This window comes from Acomys minous (assembly GCF_964271855.1).
Source record: "Acomys minous genome assembly, chromosome: 7".
Lineage (NCBI taxonomy): Eukaryota > Metazoa > Chordata > Mammalia > Rodentia > Muridae > Acomys > Acomys minous.
In genome coordinates, this window is record NC_140488.1 from 4,012,820 (window position 1) to 4,034,448 (window position 21,629).

At 44.8% G+C, this 21,629-nt stretch overlaps 1 protein-coding gene across 3 annotated transcripts in view; it reads right to left on the minus strand.

Annotated features, from left to right (window-relative positions):
* Positions 1 to 266: 266 nt before the first annotated feature.
* MAMLD1 (mastermind like domain containing 1) overlaps positions 267 to 21,629 on the minus strand; it is a 115,649-nt gene continuing 94,286 nt past the window's right edge. For all 3 annotated transcript variants that reach the window (XM_084788405.1, XM_084788406.1, XM_084788404.1), the window contains 3 exons: positions 8,155 to 8,398; positions 2,688 to 2,772; positions 267 to 405 (listed from right to left, as the gene is read on the minus strand). In XM_084788405.1, the coding sequence (XP_084644531.1) occupies positions 2,732 to 2,772; positions 8,155 to 8,398 (285 nt within the window). In that variant the 3' untranslated portion in view covers positions 267 to 405; positions 2,688 to 2,731. The remainder of the gene's footprint in view (positions 406 to 2,687; positions 2,773 to 8,154; positions 8,399 to 21,629) is intronic.

The window sequence follows — 21,629 nt, forward strand, 5'->3', positions numbered from 1 at the left end:
CAGCTGCAGCTGTCACTGTCCAGTCTGCATTACTGAACACTGAAGACATCATTGGCACACTGGGGAGGCTGAGTTGGTAGGGAGTCAAGGGTTGGCTGCCCAGGGGGCTGATACAGAGCTTGGGCAGGGGCACTTCTAAGGGTGTGGCCTTGGCTTTGGGACAGACAGAGCCAAGGCTGTTCAAGGAATCCTGACCCGAGCCTGAGGAGATGGGAAATGGAAGGCCGGTGTTGACTTGCTGCTTCTTCAGAGTTGATGAGAAAACACCCATGTGACTTGCGGGTGGTAATATTCTTGGAACCAGATTGTCCTGAAGGAGCTCAGTTTTGGGTGGCATCATATGCTGGTTAGATGGGGGTCTCTTCTTGGTCTGCCTACACTTGGAGATGACTTGTTCTTGTACTGCTGCATAGAAGAGACATAGGCATTAGTTGCAAAGGTATCCTCATGGGGCTGTGATCACAGGGCAGGAGCTATGGGTGCAACGTTGGCTTCACCCCTACCCTTGGCTATCTCTCCCAGTCCCTCTTAACTCCCCTCATTCCTTTCCCTGTAGCCTTTAGGAAGGTCTTTGAGAAGACGTTGTGCTCACAGCATCTTCTATAACAGTGCTTCTTAACCTTCTTAATGCTGTGACCCTTTAGTACAGTTTCTCATGTTGTGACCCTCACTCATAAAATTACTTTCATTGCTACTTTAAAACTCTTATCCTGCTACTGCTAAGAATCATAATGTAAATATCCAAAAGGCAGAGTAGCTAATAAGCAACCCCTGTTGAAAGGCTAGGTCAACTCCCCAAATGGGTCATAACTCACGGGTTGAGAATCACTGCTCTACAAAGCACAGATAATATTGGACTTGAAATGCCCACTGATTTGTCTGTCTCTTCATGTGCATTGAAGGCACCATGAGGGCAGGAGTTGTGACTACATTTACTATAATATCTCGACACTATTTATCTCTCAACAGATGGTTCCAGTTTTGTAGAGGGAATGGAGGAGGGTGCTGCAGAAGAAAGTTCAGGCTGTTAGGCAACAGAGGGCATGGCTGGCTTTAGCTTTTCCATCCGATAAATGAAATATATAAGGGTGAGGACAGTGTTCTGATTCCTCTAGAGTCCCACAGCCTAGGCAGTGTCAGCATTCAGAGCAGCGACTGACATATTTCTGATCTGAACTACAGTGGAGGTCCTTTCTAAAGACAGAAAACTCAGGAGCCTTGAAACCTGGGGGCCTGGGATGTTTGTGGTGGAGAAACAGGAACAGATGAATGGTGAAATCCTCAGCACTTTAGGGTTGAGATGCATTTCTCTTTATCACCATGATAGCCCATGGTGACCCCTATTTTACTGAGACTTCTGTAGAGTGGGAACTGAAGGAGGTGGTGGCACTGTTTGCTGGAGGTCAAGTAGGGAATGTCCATCCTGGCCTATGTGAGCTCTTCTATAACTTATGCTCGGCACTATGAGTACATTTTCCCCTTTCCTTGCAGCTATGCGTACGCTCTTTCTATAGCATGAAGCAAGTGTTTCACCTAGGTTATAGTCTACCCTCCCAAGGCTAACCTCTGAGTTCTGTTTCTGCTGACTCGGGCCTGCCTCACTGGCCACTACAGCATGGCCAATGGGGCACAGACTTGGCTGCTTCTAGGGTGAAGGGAGCATGGTATTTTGTACAAGATTAGAGGAACAATGATGTGGAGGTAACATGGGGCTGAGATAGAGATGTGGCTGAGATGCTTCTCCAGGGCCCATGGTTTAAATAGCATTGCACTGGTTTAAAGGGTTAACTCAGGTTGCCTTGGTGCAGCTATAAACTCCCTGAAGTTGGAACTTGGTTTTTCTGACCACTGCCAATAAATATCAATGACATTGATAGCTCTGGAGGTAACATGGGGCTGAGATAGGGATGTGGCTGAGATGCTTCTCCAGGGCCCATGGTTTAAATAGCATTGCACTGCTTTAAAGGGTTGGTTAACTCAGGTTGCCTTGGTGCAGCTGTAAGCTTCTGAAGTTGGAGCTTGGTTTTTCTGACCACTGCCAATAAATATCAATAACATTGATAGCTGTGATATAGCATAGGGATCCTTAGTTATCTGTGGAGGGTGTGGGAATACCCTCACGCAATCAATATCTATGATAGAGTATCTCCAAGTCCCTTTTCATTCCCCATACCTTCCAGAGATAATGGCCACCATGGAGCCCATTAGAAATAGATTGGAACATGTATATTGGAGGGCAGGGTCAGGGCAGAACCCCAAGAGGGCCTGCTTCTGAACAAAAGTGGGGTGGTGGTGATGTACTTTTGTAAACCAAACACACTGGGAGGCTGAGGCACAATGACAGCTGGAGTTTAAGGACAGCCTGGGCTACAGAATGAGATCCTATCCCAGATAGCAATGAGGAACAACAACAGAACAGGGGCTTCTTAAAGGGGTCAGACTCAGTTTAATCAATCTTCAATTAAAGTGCTACTGGAACCATTGCGAGCAGGCCTCCCATTGGGATGGCTTATGCCCTTAGAGGCTGGTGAACTGCTTGCAGTGTTAGATCCCTGTCCTCAGCACCACTGATGTGACTTTCAGGCTCCTCCCTGTCTCTCTAACACCACATACAGAAACTGTAGATGGAAGTGAACCAGCATTCCACCTCACTGGCTCCTTTGGGAACTCTAATCTTCTCTGCTTACCTTGAAATTGAGTCATCTGCTGGGCGATATACGCATTCCGCTGTTTAGGGGTCATTGCCATAGGACCTGATCTCTGCTTCTCTTGCTAAACAGAAGAAGGAAAGGCCATATTAGATTACAGATACCAAGAACCACTAGCCTTGGATTGCTGTGTAGGGACCTAGGACTCGGCTTTGGTGCAGCGAAAGCATGAGCAGACACATCAACATACACTCCCATGCATGCCCCACCCTCCCAAGCAAGATCCCGCAAGGAGACATAAAGGAGTCAGCAGCTGGCTTAAGGCCACCAACTGCAACAGCAAAGGGTGAGGCAGGAGACACGGGGTGGAATAGCAAAAGAACAGACAGAAAGAGTTAGATATTCCGGATGTCTGTCTGCTCAGGACAGCTCAGTAGTGAGATATGGTTGCCAAAAGACAGCAAATAGAACGTTGGGCTGCATTATTAGAAGCAGAGTATGCAGAAGGAGGGAGGTGACAGTCTTGTACTACTTTGATTTGGCCCAAACCATACTCACAGCACCCCCAGGTGTCTGGGCGTGTCACGCTGGGAGCTTGAGATAAAGTAGCTGTATCCAGAGGATGGTAAGTAATGGAGGGTAGGGATAAATACTTCACATGACCCAGCCAAGGGATGGCTGGTGCGCTAGTGGTGCTAGGACTACTGGGTGCTGACTGCCCTGTTCCTGCAGGACTGTCACGGAGTAAGTACAGATGTTCCTGGATGGCCATGTGGTCAAATGGACACACCAAGAGTGGCTGGACACTCACTGGCCGCTTTCCTTCCTCCTGACCTGCTTCAGGGTGGAGAGTGGGAGGAACTCCTGTCTTTATCTCCAAGTGGGCTAGGGGTTCGGGGGGAGGAGTCCTACTTCAGGGCTTCAGGGCCCACACTCCATTTGGAATCGGCCATGGAGTCAAGGGAAAAAAAATCCAACCAGGCTACCAAGGAAGTCTGGAGGCCAGGCATAGATAGTAGCCACAGCTTGCTCTGAGCCCCTCATGCTGGCAGGGCCTGACTCTGGATGTAATGAAGGTCTGACTTGCCACAGGTCAGGACCCTCCTTCTCTTTCCACCTGCTACCACCTCCACCTCTCTGCCCTTCTCAGTCTGTTGCTAGTATGTGAGCCCTCCACGGCAGCTGCCAGGAAGCGCACACCCTTAGGTCACCTGCTGGCCTGGTGACCCCAGATGCCAGGAGATTGGCTCTTAGGATATGGGATGCCTGTGTATGGCTAGTTTCTCCAACGAAATGCTCCCAGAAACTCTTCTGTGGGCTGAGAAGGGCTGCTGTGGCAGTGGGTGGGGCGGAAGCCAGAGCTTGGGAATGTGCCCAGCTCACAAGCCTGGCAGCAGCTCCTGGTCTTAGTCCCTGCCAAGGCAGAGAGGACAAACACATGGCACCGGGAAGACTACAGCATACACGATTTCCCCAGACTGGGCTTTGCCTTTCTGCCCTGCCCTTAGGCAGCTTCCTGTGGTGCTTTTGCCTCCTGCAGTACTGGGGCTATTGGGCCGTGCTGCAGGGAGGGAGGCTCCACCTCAGCTGACCAGCAGAGCTGTCCTCTTCCTACTAAAGCACTGGGTCTAGAGGGAGCTGGGTGGGGTGGCTATGTCCTACTGTCCTGAGTACTTCACACCCACTGTTTCCTGTCATGAGGCCATAACCCAGAGGCGGGGGTCACATGACCAGCCCAGGCCAGTCCATCTGAATCTGGCTAAAGAATCTCTGGGTGAGTGACCACTTCTAAAGATGGCTCTTTCACTTCTGTTTTCCCTCCTAAGGATACAAGGAAAGATCTATAGTCCCCAGATTACTGATGTGACATGTGAGGTCCAAGAGATGACTGCCCACAGCAACTTAGCTAGCAAGTGCAATGCTTTTTAACTGTGGATCCAGTACTCACTCCTGCCTGCACGACCACTGCTGTCCAAGCTCACCTGGATTTTATCCTGTCTGCTTTCTTAGCTTTCAAGTATCAGTGTTATCTGTGGGTAGGGGCAGGGACAGGGGCAGATGGAGGCTAAGAGTATGACCAGACAGAAATCAGAGTAGGGCAGCAAAATGCAAAAGGGAAGATGGACAGAAAGAGGCAGCAGTCAAAGGGTCATATCCTGGTCCACCTGGCCCACAAGATAAGAGAGCACTGTAGACCTGGGCCAGGTTTGCAAGGATAAATAAGGTGCTGGGAAGTCTTTGTCCAGGGAAGCATACATTCTGTAGCCCCCAAAGTGGCTGCGGGAAATCTGGCTAAGGCATAACAGGGCCTCATGCTTGTCTGGGTGCTGCCGGGCAGCTCTATAGGACCCCTGAGTCTGAGTGTCCCCCATGGGCTGGCTCTATGCCCTGAAGCCTATTGCTTGCACCAGGGTCCTGCTGTCCCTGGCAGAGGGCGCCTGGCATTCTCTCCAGGCCTCCAGAGGAGGCAGCTTCCTTTGTTTTGCAGAGGAGGCTCCCATCCTTTGTTCTGAATCAATGTGCTACAAAGATAAGCCCCAAGAAAACAGTTGTTGCCTTTTGACACTGACAATTAGAACCTTAGGAAAATGGAGAAAACAGGAAATGACAAATGGTTTCAGTGACCAGGAGGAAATGGTGGCTGAGAATTGCTGCTCGGTGACAGCACACACTTGCAGCCCCTCTTGTGGAGGATAGCCCAGGTCCTGAGGCTTTTCCTAAGCACATATGGAGAGGTCATTAAATGAGTCAAGTTGCCAGAGTTGAATTGTAGTATGACTTTTGTTGTATGGGACACTGACCAGCAGGCCTTGTGGGAGCCCAAGGCTGTTTTCCCCCAGTGGCTAAGCTAGGAAGCCTAGGGCTGGGCCAGCAGAAAGTCTCAGGTAACTAAGGCCCCAGTTCTTCGTCTGTCACACCCTTTCCCAGCCCCACTTAGTCACATTCACCAACAGGTCCTGCCTTTCTGGAAGCTTTATGCTGTTATCCAAGAAGCTGTACAGCACCACTTGTCTCTGGAGGCTTCTGGGACACTAGTGCCTTGACTTATGTGCCAAGAGTAGGAGAGAGGCAAAAGGCCCAGGCTGCCCCAATGCTGCCACTGCTACTGTTTATTAGCAGAGCAGATCTTGGCACAAGGTCTGCCAGAAGTGAGTTTGGGCTATATCAGCTCAAGCCAGCATCTTAGTGCCTCTTGTGGCCCCCAGTGCCACAGCCTTGGTCCCCTCTCTCATCCTTAAAGAGGGAAAATCAGGTGTTAGCAGCTCAACAGTTACACAAAGGGACTCGCCAATGTGAGGGTAGGGTCATGGAAGCCAGCAGGAACTGGATGTGTGTCTCACAAAACGTCCCTGGGATTTGGCCTTATTTGGACAAAAGTTACCTACTCTGTGATCTCCTAGGGAAATAGAGTACTGAAGAAGGGAAGGAGAGGAGGACAAGGAGGAGAGGAAGAGAGAGCTGGGAAAAAGAGGAGGAGGGAAGAAAGGGAGTAGGGGGAGAGAGATGAAGAGGGTAGAGGATAGGGAAAGAGGCTGATGAAGGGGGGAGGGGAAGGGGAGATAAGGGGGGAGGGAAAGAGGGAGAAGAGAGAGAGGGAAAAGGAGAGGCAAGGGAGAGGGATGAAGAAAAGGGAGGAAGGGGGAAAGGAAAGGAAAGGGAGGAAGAGAAAATAGGAGCTCTTTTTTGTTGTTGTTTGTTTCTGTTTTTTCTTCCTACAAGGCACCTCCCACCTGCCCTTGCAGCTAGGCTACAGAAGGCACCCAGCTATTTGTCCCAAAGCTTAATGAGCTCTGACATAGCTTGTTTATTACCCACAAGGAAAAGCATTTTCTTTTGTAAACTTGGGAAGCCAGACTTGAAAGCAACTACCCCATGCTCATGACTCTGAGGTTCCCCCAATCGTATCTGCCAAAGGACTACATGGGAAGACAAGGCTTACAGTGTAACTCAACCAGTCCTTTCAGCAGTCAGTTGACAAATATTTATGGCTGCTGTGCTCAGGGTCAGTCTGCTCCCACCATGGGGTTGTCCCTGAATGTCCCTTGACCACAGCCCCAAGCCCCTCCTACCTGGTCTTGGCAAGTTCAGGGCTGGCTGATGTCTGCATTATTTGCTTTAAATGCTAGAAATGATCCCTAGGCAGAGGAGACCTGTCTTTGCTCTGTCTCTATTGTACCTGAGACCCTTGCCTCACCCTCCCCAGAGACTGAGAGGGAATGGAGACCTAGCTTTCGAAGTGGCCATCTCACTGAGTGTTCACCCCAGCCTGAAAGGCACTGGCCTCAGCACAGGAGTCGTGATGTAGGGAGTAGGGATTCGCCAGTCAAGCTAGCAGCAATCCTCTCATGTGGTTTCTGAGGCCAAGGAAGAGCTGGGCAGGGCCCCGTGAAAACATGATATTCAGAGTGGATAGAGTCTCCTGAGCTTTTGATAATTCAGTTTCCCTGGGAGCTTTGGGCTGGACAAGATTCTTCTGCTTTCAGCTGAAGAGGGGGCAGCTAAGGAGTGCTGTGACTCTCAGGGAGAAAGAAATCAATAGGCCTTGACTGGATAGCACAGCTTGTTCTTCCAGGCCAGGGCACACAGGATAAAGAGAACAAAGCTGTGTGTACTAAAGCAGAATTTCCATTAAAGGCCAGATTCTCAGGAGGTCCTTTCAGCTCAACAACCATCTTCTACAGGCTTCTGTACAGATAGGGCAGACATCCTGTGGGCATTGATATTTCATGCCTCAGAACAATAATTCTATGGTTCAAATGAAATCTTCTGCCAAGGCTGGTATCCATCACCTTGTTCTCATGGCCATTAATGGGACTCTGAGGCATGCCAAGTCACTCCTTCTAGACTCTAGAATTGAGAGAGGTTGAGCTAAACTCATAGACAGCTTTGGCAGGCTTGGCAATAAACACCGAAATGTGTCTCCCCAGACTGCCTGTCCTTTTGTGGGGTGACCCAGCTGCCCATTTCTGGAGCAGGAGTCTTGAGTGAGGCCCAGAATGGTATGGGATGTGGAGCCCATAGCAGAACACTGTCAGAAGATGGAATTCCTGAATCTTCTAAATTCTACTAGGTATCAGACAGATAGACAAACAGACACGGGGTAGGAGATTTGGAGGTCTAGCCTGCCAGCCTGGACACAGGGTCAGACAGGCAGGCAGGCAGGTAAATAAGCACATGAGGGGCTAGAAGATGGGTGTCAATGGGAGAGATTGCACTAGCCAATCTCCAGCTATTTCTAGAGGTAAGGCCAAGGTGCTTGGACTACTCTGTTTGCTTGAGTTCTTCACTTTGCCAGAGAATGCTAAGAAGAGAGTAGTTTAGAAGGTGGTAGAAACCCCTCACAGTTGTACAGAGCCCTATGGGCTGCAAAGGGCCGACTTTTCAGAGCTGTCACCTCCTGAATTCCACCCAATCCCTGTGAGGCAGGCCAGGCGGGCAGGCTGAGCAAGGGGTTGTGCCCCAGCTGACAGATGAGGAAAGCGAGGCACAGGGGGAAGTGACTTACCTGCAGCATCGCAGCTAGGCAGTAGTGGAGCAGGCACCTGCCTCCAGGCCTTCGGATCCCAGCTGCCCCAGGGGGCTGCCTCTGAGGTGCTGTACGAGGAGGTGACTCGGGCCAGCTCATGAGCAAAGGAGCTGCCGGGCAGGAAGGACTCACTCCCCAGGGCCTGGCGCGATGGGGGCTGTCGCCCGAGGCTGACCTGGGGAGGCCTGGCTTCCCCAAGCTTGCAGGCTTTGTCTACATGAGTCTACAACAACCGATTGAACAATCCATCAGCTGTTTGGCCACAAAAGGCTTCTGACTGATTTTGCTGCTGCCCTGACCAACTAATTGGGTTCTTTGAATATTGTGGTTATAGACATCAACTGGTCTCGGGGAAGCAAAACCAAACAACTTTGTGCTACTAGCGTGTTATGGATCACAGAGTCCATTGAGGATCAGTTGGAAGGTATGGTCTCTCTCCACAGAAAATGTGTGATCTCTCCTCCTCCCTAGAGTACCAACAATTTTTAAATGTATTTTGGTTGGTTTGGGGGAATACTTAACGCTCATAAAAGGATTTCATATGAGTGATGTCCTTCCTTAAGCAACCACTGTTTTTTTGGAAGCAGGAATAAAGCTAAGTCGGATACCTGGCTCATTGACATGAGTTTGGCACATTCGGATCTCTCCCGCCTGCAACCCACCCTCAACAACAGAACACACAGTTTAACAGTGTTTTCTAGGCACTGGCATGTACACATGCTGAGGTGAGTACAAAACTAGTCAGGCATGTTCCTCCTCTCAGCCATGCCCTGAGCTGCAGTCCTCACTTCACCAGAGCCTGACAGGCCTTAAAGTTTTGGGGGCTAGTTGTGGGCTTGAGCTTCCTTGCCATCTTGTTTAACAAGACAGGAATTTCACCCCTTCTGAGAGTGTGAAATGCATGATCCAGTTCCTTCAGACAAGGCAATTAAAATAATCTTATCTTGATGCCCACATGAACAAAGGCTTCAAAAGTCAAGTAGGTAGCCAATAGAGCCTAGATACCCTGGTGAGCGTGCAAGTGTTTAGCAACAGCTGTGTCTCAAAGGATGGGGGACACCTGCATGATGGGGAGCCATTCTTTTTCTCTGTATCAAGCAGTGTCTCTTGTTTTTCATCTTTAAGCTGTAAGTGGTCTATTGTGTCCACCCAGCAGTCCAAGGGAAAAGGTAATATTCACTTCCTGAATCAAAGCAAAACATTTGGATTCATCCAACTCACTACAAGAAACACTTAGTGACCTCCTATCAAGGGAAACTATTTCCAATGGATGATTCATTATAGATATATGGTCTATATGTATATTATTTGAAATAACAATAAAACTACACTAGTAAATTTAGTGAACTATGCTCTCTGGACTAACTACCTCAAGGGCTTTAAACATTTGATCTCACTCACTCTGTCCTTACAAATAGCTGTCTATAAGGTACAGGCTATTACAGTCTTTACTTTTTACATGTGGATATGGAGGCCCAGAGAGATTAATTAAGTTGCCCAAAGTCACACAACTATTATTTATTACCAGTGCAAGATGTGGACATGGTTTTGCTCCATTCCCAAATCCACATGTACCATGTACTGAGTTGTTAAATTGTGATATGGAAAACAAGCCTTCGACTAGAGAATTGTGTTATAGTGAAAGTACAGGCAGGGTTCCAGTGGAGATTCCAGTCATTTTAAGAATGAATTATACATATTTAAATATGGCAATAAGAAAATGACTAGCTGAAATATTTTTTTTTTTAAATAACACATGTCAATCTAAAATAAATAGGCCAGCAACCCCCTCTCAAGCCCAGGTATCTTTTGCTATTCTGACAATATTTGTCCCAGCTAGCAAGCTCAGAGCCACTCTACTTGGGCAGCTCATCAAGCTCCCATTTGTCCTTGGAGCACGTTCATCAGGCTGAGACAGAGGAGAACTGTGATTTCCTAGAATTTACAATTCTTCATGCCTACGTGCTTAGCTTCTTGGTAACTCTAAACACTATCCTATAGAAGTTTGTATGAACAAGTTCTCATGGGTCCCACACTCTCCTCAAACTGACTGAACCCACTATGTGGTTGAGGATGACCTTTTAAATTCCTGGTTTTCCAGAGTCTACCTCCATAATGCTGAGACTACAGGTGAGACTGGAAATTTGTTTTTAAACATTGGTGTTTGAAAAGTTCTGACATATACATATTTTTCAGGTTCTGAAACTTGCCCTACTCCATGCCAGACAATGAGTTTATTCATAGAGAATAAAAAGTTTGTTCATCTTTGTTTTTGTTTTGTTTTGTTTTAGTTCCTCTGTAATTCAATGTCTTGAGAAAGTTTAATGATGAAATTACTTAAGGAATAAACTTCCATTTATCCATAGAAGTTAAGAAACTAGTAAGGGGTCATGGGAGAGGCATTCACTAGATAGAACACAGTTGATGTAAAGTAGAAACAAGGAATAATAGACTGAAAGCATTTGAGTAGGATGGTGTATGGGAGGACAAAGTAGAGGAGGGAGTATGAGGAGGGACAACTAACACGAAAGACCTTTGAATAAACCATATGAAAACCTATTACTATAGAAGATTAGTAAAGTTTATACATGTATAAATATATATATAGATATGTATAGATATCTATATATGTACATGTATAAAAAGGATTTAAATGGAGTTACCCTATAATAGGGGGAAATGGCTCTTATAGATACCATAGGCTATTAAATAAAAGCCCAGTGCCAGGCACGGTTTACTTCTTTTTGAGTTATTGGTCAGTGGGGTCCTATGGACCCCCAATCATTACTAACAATCCCCATTACTCTTGGTTACTCATCAGAAGTGGATGGTAAGACACCATTACTGAAGACACTATACACCTGCAATATAGAGAACCTGGAGAAATCAAGCTAGTACTGACATTCATAAGCTAGAAGATGCCATACATGCTACTAGAGAAGAAAAGGAACCAGCAATCTCACTCCGCTGTGTACACTGTGAGCTTCAATAGCAAGTGGCCTGGCAAGATACACCAAGTAGTACAATAAGTGGCACAGATGTGATAGTGTGGCACGACTGCTTGCTGATTGGATTTAAGGCTTTTCCATAAAGTGACATTAATCCAGTACTGTTATTAGTCCAAAACCCCGTGGGTGGCTAGGCCATACCTCCTGGAGGAGAACTTACCACTAACTAATGTGATAGTTACGCATAGTATTAAACGGCTCCCTAATTTATTTTTATTCCCATAAATTAGTACGTTTTTAACTCTCATCAGAGAAGCTTCTTTTTGCAATAGATGGTTATTAATACAGAGATATACAACTGGTTAACATGGAGAGAATAAGAGCCCATGAGTACTTAGACTAAAATTGGAAATCTATATCACATTCCTTCCTCCAAAACCTCTAGGCGGAAGATTGTAAGAATAAAGGTAGTAGAGGACTAAAGTTTAAACAGTTTTCCATACATAACAGGGCATTCACACAAATGAACTACAGTAGCTGTTGGTTCAGGCACAAGACCTGCGTGAGCCCTACATAAACATGCACATGGAGGCAATACCAAGTGGACTTCATGGGTTTAGAAAAAGAGTATGTGACACTGGAAGCGAACAGTGTTGAGAGGATAGGGGAGGAATTAAAGGTCATGAAATGGGGATAGATATGAGCAAATCACATTATATACATGTATGAAATTCTCAGACAATAAAGAGAAAAAGAAACCATAAAGAACTGGACCTCCATCAACATTAGCACAGGCTTATAGTGCCTCAGTAATTCATCAGGCAGAAAAGCCTGGCAGATGGTATATGGAACCAACTATAGCAAATGGCTCAATGGTGTGCACAGCCCTATTTTAGTAGCACAACCGTGAGTGGCCTGGAACTACTCATTCAGGTGCAGCAAGATAGGAGCAGGTACTTGCCAGATCACCATAAGCCTGAGTCAAAACACCAATCCCAGTGAAGCAAAGGAAGTGCGTCTCACCTGTAACAGTAGAGTGATCCCAGGTCTAGGAACCTCTGGGAGTTACAGTGTCCCTAACAATCTTCTTTCGTTGGAGCACAGTTTTAGGCAGTTTCTGTTGCCCATTAAATAAGGGGCAGAAAACACACACCTTAGCTGCACAGAAGTCTTCCAGTCAGTCAGAGTCAAAATTGAATGCTATCTCTTTCTTTCCTAATTGCAGCTAGCTCAAAAACCTATGGCAAGCAAGTAGGAAAGCTGGGGACTGAACCAGGGCCTGAGGGTTTTTTTTTTTTTTAAGTCTAGGCTTCTAATCATTGTGCCTCAAGATGAAGTAAAGTTTCCTCCTAACTTCATGTTCCCTTAATGTCTGTCCCCTTGCTAGACAGAGCAAGTGGGGTTTCTAAGCCCTGAGCTTCCAGGGGGAGCCATTCAATTGACAGTGAAGTTCAGACAACTAAGGAAGGGAGAGGCAGGATTTCCTCTGGAGACTTCCGGATTTAAACAGCGAATCTAATGCATGCATCTAACTTCATTCCCTCCCAGAGATCATGAAACTACAGCAAGCCTCTATGTTTAATTTTGTTTTTAAGAACAAATTCTTCCTAGGAAAGAGAGGAGAGCAGAGGAGAGGAGATAATAATAACACCTTAATTGGTGAAGCTAAAATGCAGACCTGGACAGTACTGCTATAGCTAGAATAGAAGAAGAGAAAGAGGGGCGAGAGGGCTGCTGAGACCCAGGGTCCCAGGGCCATTTGGGATGCATAGGCAGAGCACATTTGACAACAATGGCACCAAATAAAGCCCTCAAAGAAAACCACCCAGACAGAGCAGAACACAGTGACTCCTCAGCCTGAAGGAAGGTGAACTGCAAGTCAGCAGAGGGGAAAGGGCAGAGCTACTTGGTTGATGTGCTGAAATCTCCACCATGCACTACAGCAGGAGACTCAGATACTCTACTATTGGGTGCTGAGGAGGATGGGGTGGCGGCCAAGAGAAACTGTGTGAACTGAAAGGTTGAATAAGCAGACCTCTGCATTCATGGGAGTGTGTCTCTCTCCAACCCTGGCAGAGATGGGGCTTGGTCCTTTGCTGGCCTCATCTCTTCTGCAAGCCTAGCATTCTTTCCACAGTGTTGCCCTGCATCCCAGCATGGAGGTGGGAATTTAGCTCTTGCTTTCCCTTAAAGGGGAGCTAGGGACCAAGGAGTACTCACTGGGAGGCACTCAGACAGTAGTGGCCTGGGACTTCTCCTAGCAGAGCATAGTGGCACATACTTGTGATACTTGGCACTGGGGAAGGGGGCTGAGTAAGGAGGGTTGCCATGAGTCTGCGACCAGTCTGAGTTGGTGAGTGAGATCCTATCAAAGTACACCATTAGGAAGTGGTGAAACTATCTAGAAAAAAAATGGCAATGGTTATCTTAGCATTGAGGTAATGAGGACTCTCTTGTGGTGGATGGACTGTGACCAGGAGGGATATACTAGGGCCAGCATTTGTTTCTCTGCCTGATGCACGAATACATGTTTTCTACTTTTCACTTCCTTGTTACTCAATGCATATAGATCTTCCATCCCTTTCCACAGCCATGCCTTGTTTCATAATAAAGAAGGAAACGTATATGGAGGCTGATAGCAATATACTAATGAGAATTATATATATTTCTGTATAGAAAAAACAAAATGTTGTATTCTAACATGGTAGTAGGAGTTATGCTTGGGTTTATATATATATATATATATATATATATATATATATATATATATATGTTTATTATCCCTTGAGGTTTGTGGGCTTTTAAAAATACTTTTCTCCATTTTCCGACTTCAATTTCTAAAGAACAGGTTACTCTTGAAGTCAGAAAGCAACATGCACATTAAAAAGCCCATAAGGTCCTCATATCAAAAGGAATAAGGGTGCACAGAAAGCCTTGTGAAGAGCATGTGTGGAAGTCTAGGCGGAAGGCTGGTCAAGCCGAGGACACCACAGTACTCTCCTAACTCCTCAGTCTAGGGAGGCTGCCAGTTGGCCCTGGGAAGTTAGCATTGGTGTGATCTCTCAGAAGAATGTGTGTACCCAGGAAGCTTCTAGGAAATATTCAATGTTTTATTTCTTCCCTTGGTTGGTGCCTGATGGTTCATACTCTCCTTCACTTCTACTGTACGTATTCTACAAGAGATGTCCTTGACAGCAAGCCAAGAGTCCTGGCAGTAGTAAAGACAGTGCTATGTCAAAGGAACAACCCGAGTTTAGGGAAAGTCATCATCATGAGAGTTTCAAAAGTCACTTTGGTATTTTCTGCTGCAAATCCTTTGTCTTTCTGGAGTTAGTCCAGGTGCAGTAGCTGTGAGGTTAGGGCATGAAACTTTGAGCCATGGGCCTGAAGACTGCACACTAGCAGCAAGGCGTTTGGAATGTGTCTGGTGCTGGCTCACTTAGTTCTGGTCTGCAATGCCAACCAAGTGCTGTGTAAGATATGGGCTCTGTCTTCTTCCCATGGAATGTATTCACAGGCACCCACATGGCTGGTGTTCTGTGACTCCTCTGTCATGGCTGCCTGCAATGCCTCTTTCCTTCATACTTCCAGTGAAGACCTAGCCTCTGCCTCTTCCTTCATCCCTCTCCCATGTTTTCTTTTTTTTTACACTTTTTATTTAATTAATTTATTCATATTACATCTCAGTTGTTAGCCCATCCCTTGTGTCCTCCCATTCCTCCCTCCCTCCTGCTTCCCCCCTACTCCCCTCCCTTATGTCTGTGACTGAGGGGGACCTCCTCCCCCTATATATGCTCATAGGGTATCAAGTCTCTTCTTGGTGACCTGTTATCCTTCCTCTGAGTGCCACCAGGCCTCCCCATCCAGGGGACATGGTCAAATATGGGACACCAGAGTTTGTGTGAAAGTCAGATCTCCTTCTCCATTTAACAGTGGAGAATGTCCTGTTCATCGGCTAGTCTGGGTAGGGGTTCAAAGTTTACTGCCTATATTTTCCTTGGCCGGTGCCATAGTTTGAGGAGGACCCCAGGGCCCAGACCCGCCTGTAGTTTTCCAGGACCCTCTGGATCCTTCTATTTCCTCATTCTCCCAGGCTTCTCACACCTAAAGTCTCAATAGGATGTCCTCCCCCCCCGACCCACTTTCCTGGTAGGTAAAGTTTTTCATGGGGACGTACCCCTTGGACTAGTATCTCGATATAAGTGAGTATATACCATTTAACTCTTTTTGCTTCTGGGTGAACTCACTCATTATGATAATTTCTAGTTCAATCTATTTAGAGGAATATCAAATGGCTGAGAAACACTTAAAGAAATACTCGACCTCCTTATTCATCAGAGAAATGCAAATCAAAACGACACTGAGATTCCATCTTACACCCATCAGAATGGCTAAGATCCAAAACTCAAGCGACACCACATGCTGGCGAGGATGTGGGGAGAGAGGAACACTCCTTCATTGCTGGTGGGAATGCAAACTAGTACAACCACTTTGGAAATCTATCTGGCGCTTTCTCAGAAAAATGGGAATAGGGCTTCCTCAAGACCCAGCTATCCCACTCCTTGGGAATATACACAGAAAATGCCCTACCACACAACAGGGACATATGCTCAACCATGTTCATAGCTGCCTTATTCATAATAGCCAGAACATGGAAACAGCCTACGTGTCCCTCAGTGGACAAATGGATAAATAAACTGTGGTACATATACACTATGGAATACTACTCAGCTATTAAAAACAAGGAACTTCTCCCATGTTTTCTAAAGTGAATAGCAGCACAAGGCCATCCATTCAGGCGTTCTCTGTAGACAGAGGACAGGTCACACTGTTGCTTCAGGCAGTCAAGCAGGATGAAAGCAGATTGGGAGAGTCAGCAAGATCCCAGAGAGCCCTTGTTGCTACCACTTGGCCCTCCTTAGGTCTAGAATTCTAGAACACTCTCTTCTGAGCAACACTGGCTGCTCCAGTTCTCAACTTGGTGATTGGGTGCTACAGTTTGGATCTGGAATATGCTAAGAGACTCTACCAACCCCATATCTTTTTGTTAAAGGCTTAGTCCTTATTTGGATACAGTTGGGATGTGGTAGATCTCTCAGAGGTGGATGTTGTGGGAGATGTTAGGGAATTGTGGGATATCTGTCTCTCTTCTCCCATCTCCTGCCATGCTGTCCTGTGTTTCAGCCCAAAGCAATGGGCTTAGATAGCTACGGACTAGAATCTCTGCAATAGTGAGCTGGGATAATGGTCTGTCTTGTTTCTTTAGCTCAGGTATTTGTTACTGTAATAGAAAGCTGACAAATACAGTAAGGACACTGAGATGCAAAGTGGGAAAAGTCCCTTGCACATGACTCATCTGTCCCAACAGCAGGCACTTTCCTTGGTCTGAAAGCCAGGAATGGAAACAGGCGATCTGTGACATGCACATTCTATAGACATCTTAGTGAAAGCAGGATCCATAGTGGAAGCAAAGGCCCTGAGTGAAAGCAGCAGACAGTCCCCAGCACTGAGCTCTTCCAATGTCTGTCTGTTTCTCTCTGGGAGTTAGTAACTAGCACACTTGACACTTTTAAGTTCATCATGTAGGCCTGGGTTAGGAAAGCCACTATACTGCCAACTGTATGCCCAGGGCTGTATTCACTCCAATTGCCTTTATAGTCTTTTTGTCTCACTCTCCTCCCCACCACCTTTCATCTCTGCCATTTAGCCTCTGGCTTCCACACTGTTACTTGTTTCCTTAGGTGCCCCCTAGAGAAGCTGGAGTACACTTCTGCATACTTATAGCAAATTTACCATTTATAGGCCCAAGAACTACCACAACCAAATTAATCCTGTGGTGGCAGGCAATGGAATGGGCTGAAAAAGCACTGAGAAACAGCTATGACCCATCCCCCAACCTTGGCCAACCTATTTATCTCCAAGTCAGTATTCTCAAATGGGTCTTTAGAACCCAGAGCACTAGGCAGAGATATGTATCCCATTGGGGGCAGATCTGTGGTTTGGACTAACACCAGCTGAGATATGGAACTGATCACCCCCACATAAGATGACCTAGGTCCTTGCTGCGAGCCTCAGCTGTAACCCAGTTTGCCATTAGCCTAGGTGAGCAATGGAGTCCACTTTCACCGTATCATCTTACCCTTAGGAAGCAAAGCAAGGCCCAAGATCCCGTTTATTAGAGGTAGATCAGGGCATTAAACAGAAAACGTTGTCCTCAAGTTTTATGCTAGGCTGATGAAACAACAGTGGGCAGATACTAAAGGCCTGTGGGCAGAGCCTTTGGAATAGCTCCCATGCTAGGTGAAGATGCGCAGCCTCAGCCGGCCAGATAGCATTGCCTATAATGAGTTGCCGCCATCTGGGGACATGTGTTTACCTCAATAATAGATGATTACAGAAGTGTGCCTTTGGTTCTACCTTAGATTTATGATGATCTTAGCAGGTTGTGGGGTTAGGGTATGATACAATATGATGTGATAAATAGTCCAAGCCCTGAGGCTGGTCCATCCACAAGACTTCCTGGAACTAGGCAGAATCCTAGTGTATAGTGATAGGCCAGTAACCACAGGAGAGGTATTTGAGTCTACCCTAGTCGCAGACAGAAACTTCCTGGGACAGACTATTTTTTCTTTGTACTTTACTTTCACGACTCTATTTTCATTACATTTTCAAATACATTTTGTGTGCATGTATGTGTACATGTGTGAGTGTGCCCATGCCACAGCACATGCACAAAGAACACAGGACAACATGTGCAAGTCAGTTGTCTCCTTCCACCATGTAGGACCTGGTAACTGAACTTAGGTTGTCATGTTGGAAGACGAGCACTTTTACTAGCAGCACCATCTCTCTGGCCCTCTCTTTTATTCCTTCTTTAAAAAAACACCAATAGTATATTTGGATCAAATCAGTGTGTGGATTGCTGTATAGTACTAAAAACGTTGACAATACATCAACAGCAGACTTTCAGCAAATCTGGGCCTGGATGTTATCCAGTGCTGAAGCAATAAAAGTAACTGCAGGCTCTGAGAAAGCAAGCAGCCTGCTTAGAATTTCTCTTAAGATAGACACAACTAAAGCTGTTATAAATAACTAACCCACCAAGGCCAGCGCCAAGGTGATGCCTTGTGCAACAGGTAAGCGTAAAGGGCTTGCAAGAAAACATAATTTAGTATTGGAAACAAGGTGCCAGAAACTAATCAGTATGGAATACAGCTTAGACAGAGCATTTACAACAGCTGTTTAAAGAAAATTCAATGAGCTTAAAGAAAACATGTTGATAATCTAATAAGGAAACTGAACAAAGGATGGGAGCAATTAAAAATTGGACAGAAATTCTTGAGCTTAAAAATACACTCAGCAAAAATTTTAAAAAACCTATAACACTGAAAGAAGGCTAGACTAAACAGAATTTCAGTGTGTGTGTGTGTGTCTCTGTGTGTGTTGTTATTGTTGTTGTTGTCATTGTTGTTGTTGTTGTTGTTCTTGAAGGTATTTGAGGGCCTTGGCCTCATTTTATCTGGATTTAGTTTTCTAGCCACAAAAATGTGAAATAGTTTGTTCTACCAGTCACTCTCACTGTGATGTCCAGGTTCATTCTTGGCACAAAACAATGGGGCCAAGCCATCATGAACTAAAACCTTGGAAACTGTGAACCAAAAGAAACCTCTCCTCTTTTATGTTGTCTCCAGTATTTTGGAAGAGAAAGCTGATGAACACATGCCCTGAATTTATAAATGTATAAATGTGTAATTGAAGTTTTAATATATTGAGAGGGAGATGTAGATTCTAATACAGTAATAACTGGAGACATTAACATTTTACTTTCAGCACTGGGTGGATCATCCAAATGGAGAATCAAGAAATAGATGGCAGAGTTAAAGTTCAGCTGAGATCAAATGGACCTAACAGATATCTATAGACCATTCCTTGCTGACAGCTACAGAACACAATTTCTCTGTGTAGAATATTATCTAAGATAGATTTAATAATAAAAACATTAAACATTGAATATTATAGGTCATTCAATATGTGATAAAACAAGACTCAAATTTAAAAGAACTGAAATTATATTGGATAAGCTTTTTTCTAATCATAATGCAATAAAGACAGAAATCAAGAAAAAGAAAAACATTACTTACTTTTGAATATACAATGAGTCAAGGAAGAAATAAAAAAAGAAAGTTTTCATTTATTATTGTTGTTGTTGTAGATATATCATTCATAAATGTACATATATATGAATGAGTGTTTTGCCTGCATGTATGTTTGTGCATCGTGTATATTTAATGCCCTCATAGCTCAGAAGAGGGTGTAAGATCCTCTGGGACTGCAGTTACAGATGGTTTTGAGGCACCATGTGGGAGCTAGGAATAGAATCCAGGTTTTCTGGAAGGGAAAACAGTGCCCTTAACCACTAAGCAATTCTTCTACCCTTGGAGAAGGAAATTTAAACTGTCCTAAAGCACATGTAAATAAAGATCCAACCTATGGGATACAACAAAAGCATTACTGAGAGAGAAATTTATAATAATCAACACCCACATCAAAAGAGAAAGATCTCCAACACTGCATCCCAAGGAACTAGAAAAGCTAATGCTAACAACTTTAATTTAGAAGGAAAGAATTAAAACTCTGAGAAGGAAAAAATCAACCAACCAAAACCAAAACAGAACAAGTACCCTCCCCCCACTGCACCCCATACAAAGAAATGGAGACTAAGGAAATGCAATCTAAATGATGACTGAAACAAAGAGATGGTTCTCTGAGAAGATAAAATAGAGCCAGTGAGATGACTCAGTGGGTTACAGCTTGCTATGAAAGCCTGGTGATCTGAATTCAATCCCTGGAACTCAAGGAATGGTGGAAGGCCAGAATGCATGCCACAAAGGTGTTATCTGACTTCCATGTGTGCTGTGGCATGTGCTTCCTCACATCATGCACTCTCAATAATAACAATGACAGCAACAGCAATAACATTTTTAAAAAGATAAAACAAACAGATTGTTAGGTAGGTTAGAAAAGAAGACAGAAATAAATAAAATCATAAACTAAATGTAAGATGTTACAACCAACACCACAGAAACACAGAATAACAAATTCCTGGTAGACATATAGATCTTGCCAACACAGAATCATGAAAAACTAAAAAATCTGAACAGACTAATAGCAAGTGGGGAGATTAAACCAGTAACATAAATGTCCCATCAAAGAATTGCCAAAGACTATATGGTTTCATGGCTGAACTAAAACCAGTTTTCTTAACTTATTTAAAAAAAAAAGAGGAAGAAGAAATTCTTCTAAACACATCACATGAAGCTAGAAATGCTCTGATTCCCAAACCAGATAAACACCCAAACAAACAAAATACTTACAAGCCAAGAACCTTTCATAAACACAGACGCAAAATTTTTCAACAAGTCATCAGCATATGAGCTCACCAGCATATTCTGAAGTTGTTGACTATCATCATGTGAAACTTCTACCAGGGATGCAAATTAATAAACAAGGCACACCACAGCAACAGCATATGAGTGCAGATAAGACATGCTATAAAATCCAATATTAGTTCATGATAAGGAACATTGATCAAGTTGGCCAGAAAAGAAACATTCTTCAATATCACAAAGGCCACTCATAATAAACCAGCATTAATGTACATGTAAACATCCCTCTAACGTCTATACAACAAGGTAAGGATAGCCACGTTCACTATTTGTTCTTTTGGTAGTTTGTTGTTGTTGTTAGTGAGGGTCATGATTGTAGCCCAGGATGACTTTGTATTCTCAATTCTTGAGAGCAGAGATCCAGTCATGCATAACCACACCTGGCCCCTCTTACCACTTAACACATCCAAACTGAAAAAAAAAAGGGGGCAATGCCATTGCTTGTAAATGATATGCTCTTATATTAGAAACTCCCAAAGCTAAATAACTTCAACAAAGTTGCAGAAATAAAAATAGCACAGAAAAATGTGGCATTGCTGTATATGAATGGTGAATTATTTGAAATAGAAATCAGGAAACAAATGTAATTTTCAGCAGATTAAAAAGAGTACCTATGCACAAATTTAAGTAAAGAGGTGAAAGATCATCAGCATCATAATCATCATCATTGGGTGGTGTGTTTGTGTGGGGGTCATGTCCTGCTTCTTGCCAAAGTCGGATTATATTGCAATATTCACTTTGTAAAAGTATGTGGAACTGTGCAATTTGCATATGTGTGCTTTTCTATGTTGACATTAAACTTCAATAAAAATAGTTTAACTTTTTTTAAAAAAGAGGTGAAAGACTTCTACCCTGAAACTTTTTTTTCAAGTCAGGGTTTCCCTGTGTACCTTGGCTGTCCTGAATTCACTCTGTAGACCAGGAGACCAGGATGGCCTTGAACACACGGAGATCCACCTACCGCTGCTTCTGAAGTGCTAGGATTAAAGGCGTGCGCCCCCACACCCAGCTTATCATGAAGCATTTTAAACATTGATGAGAGAAACGGAAGAGGACAAAT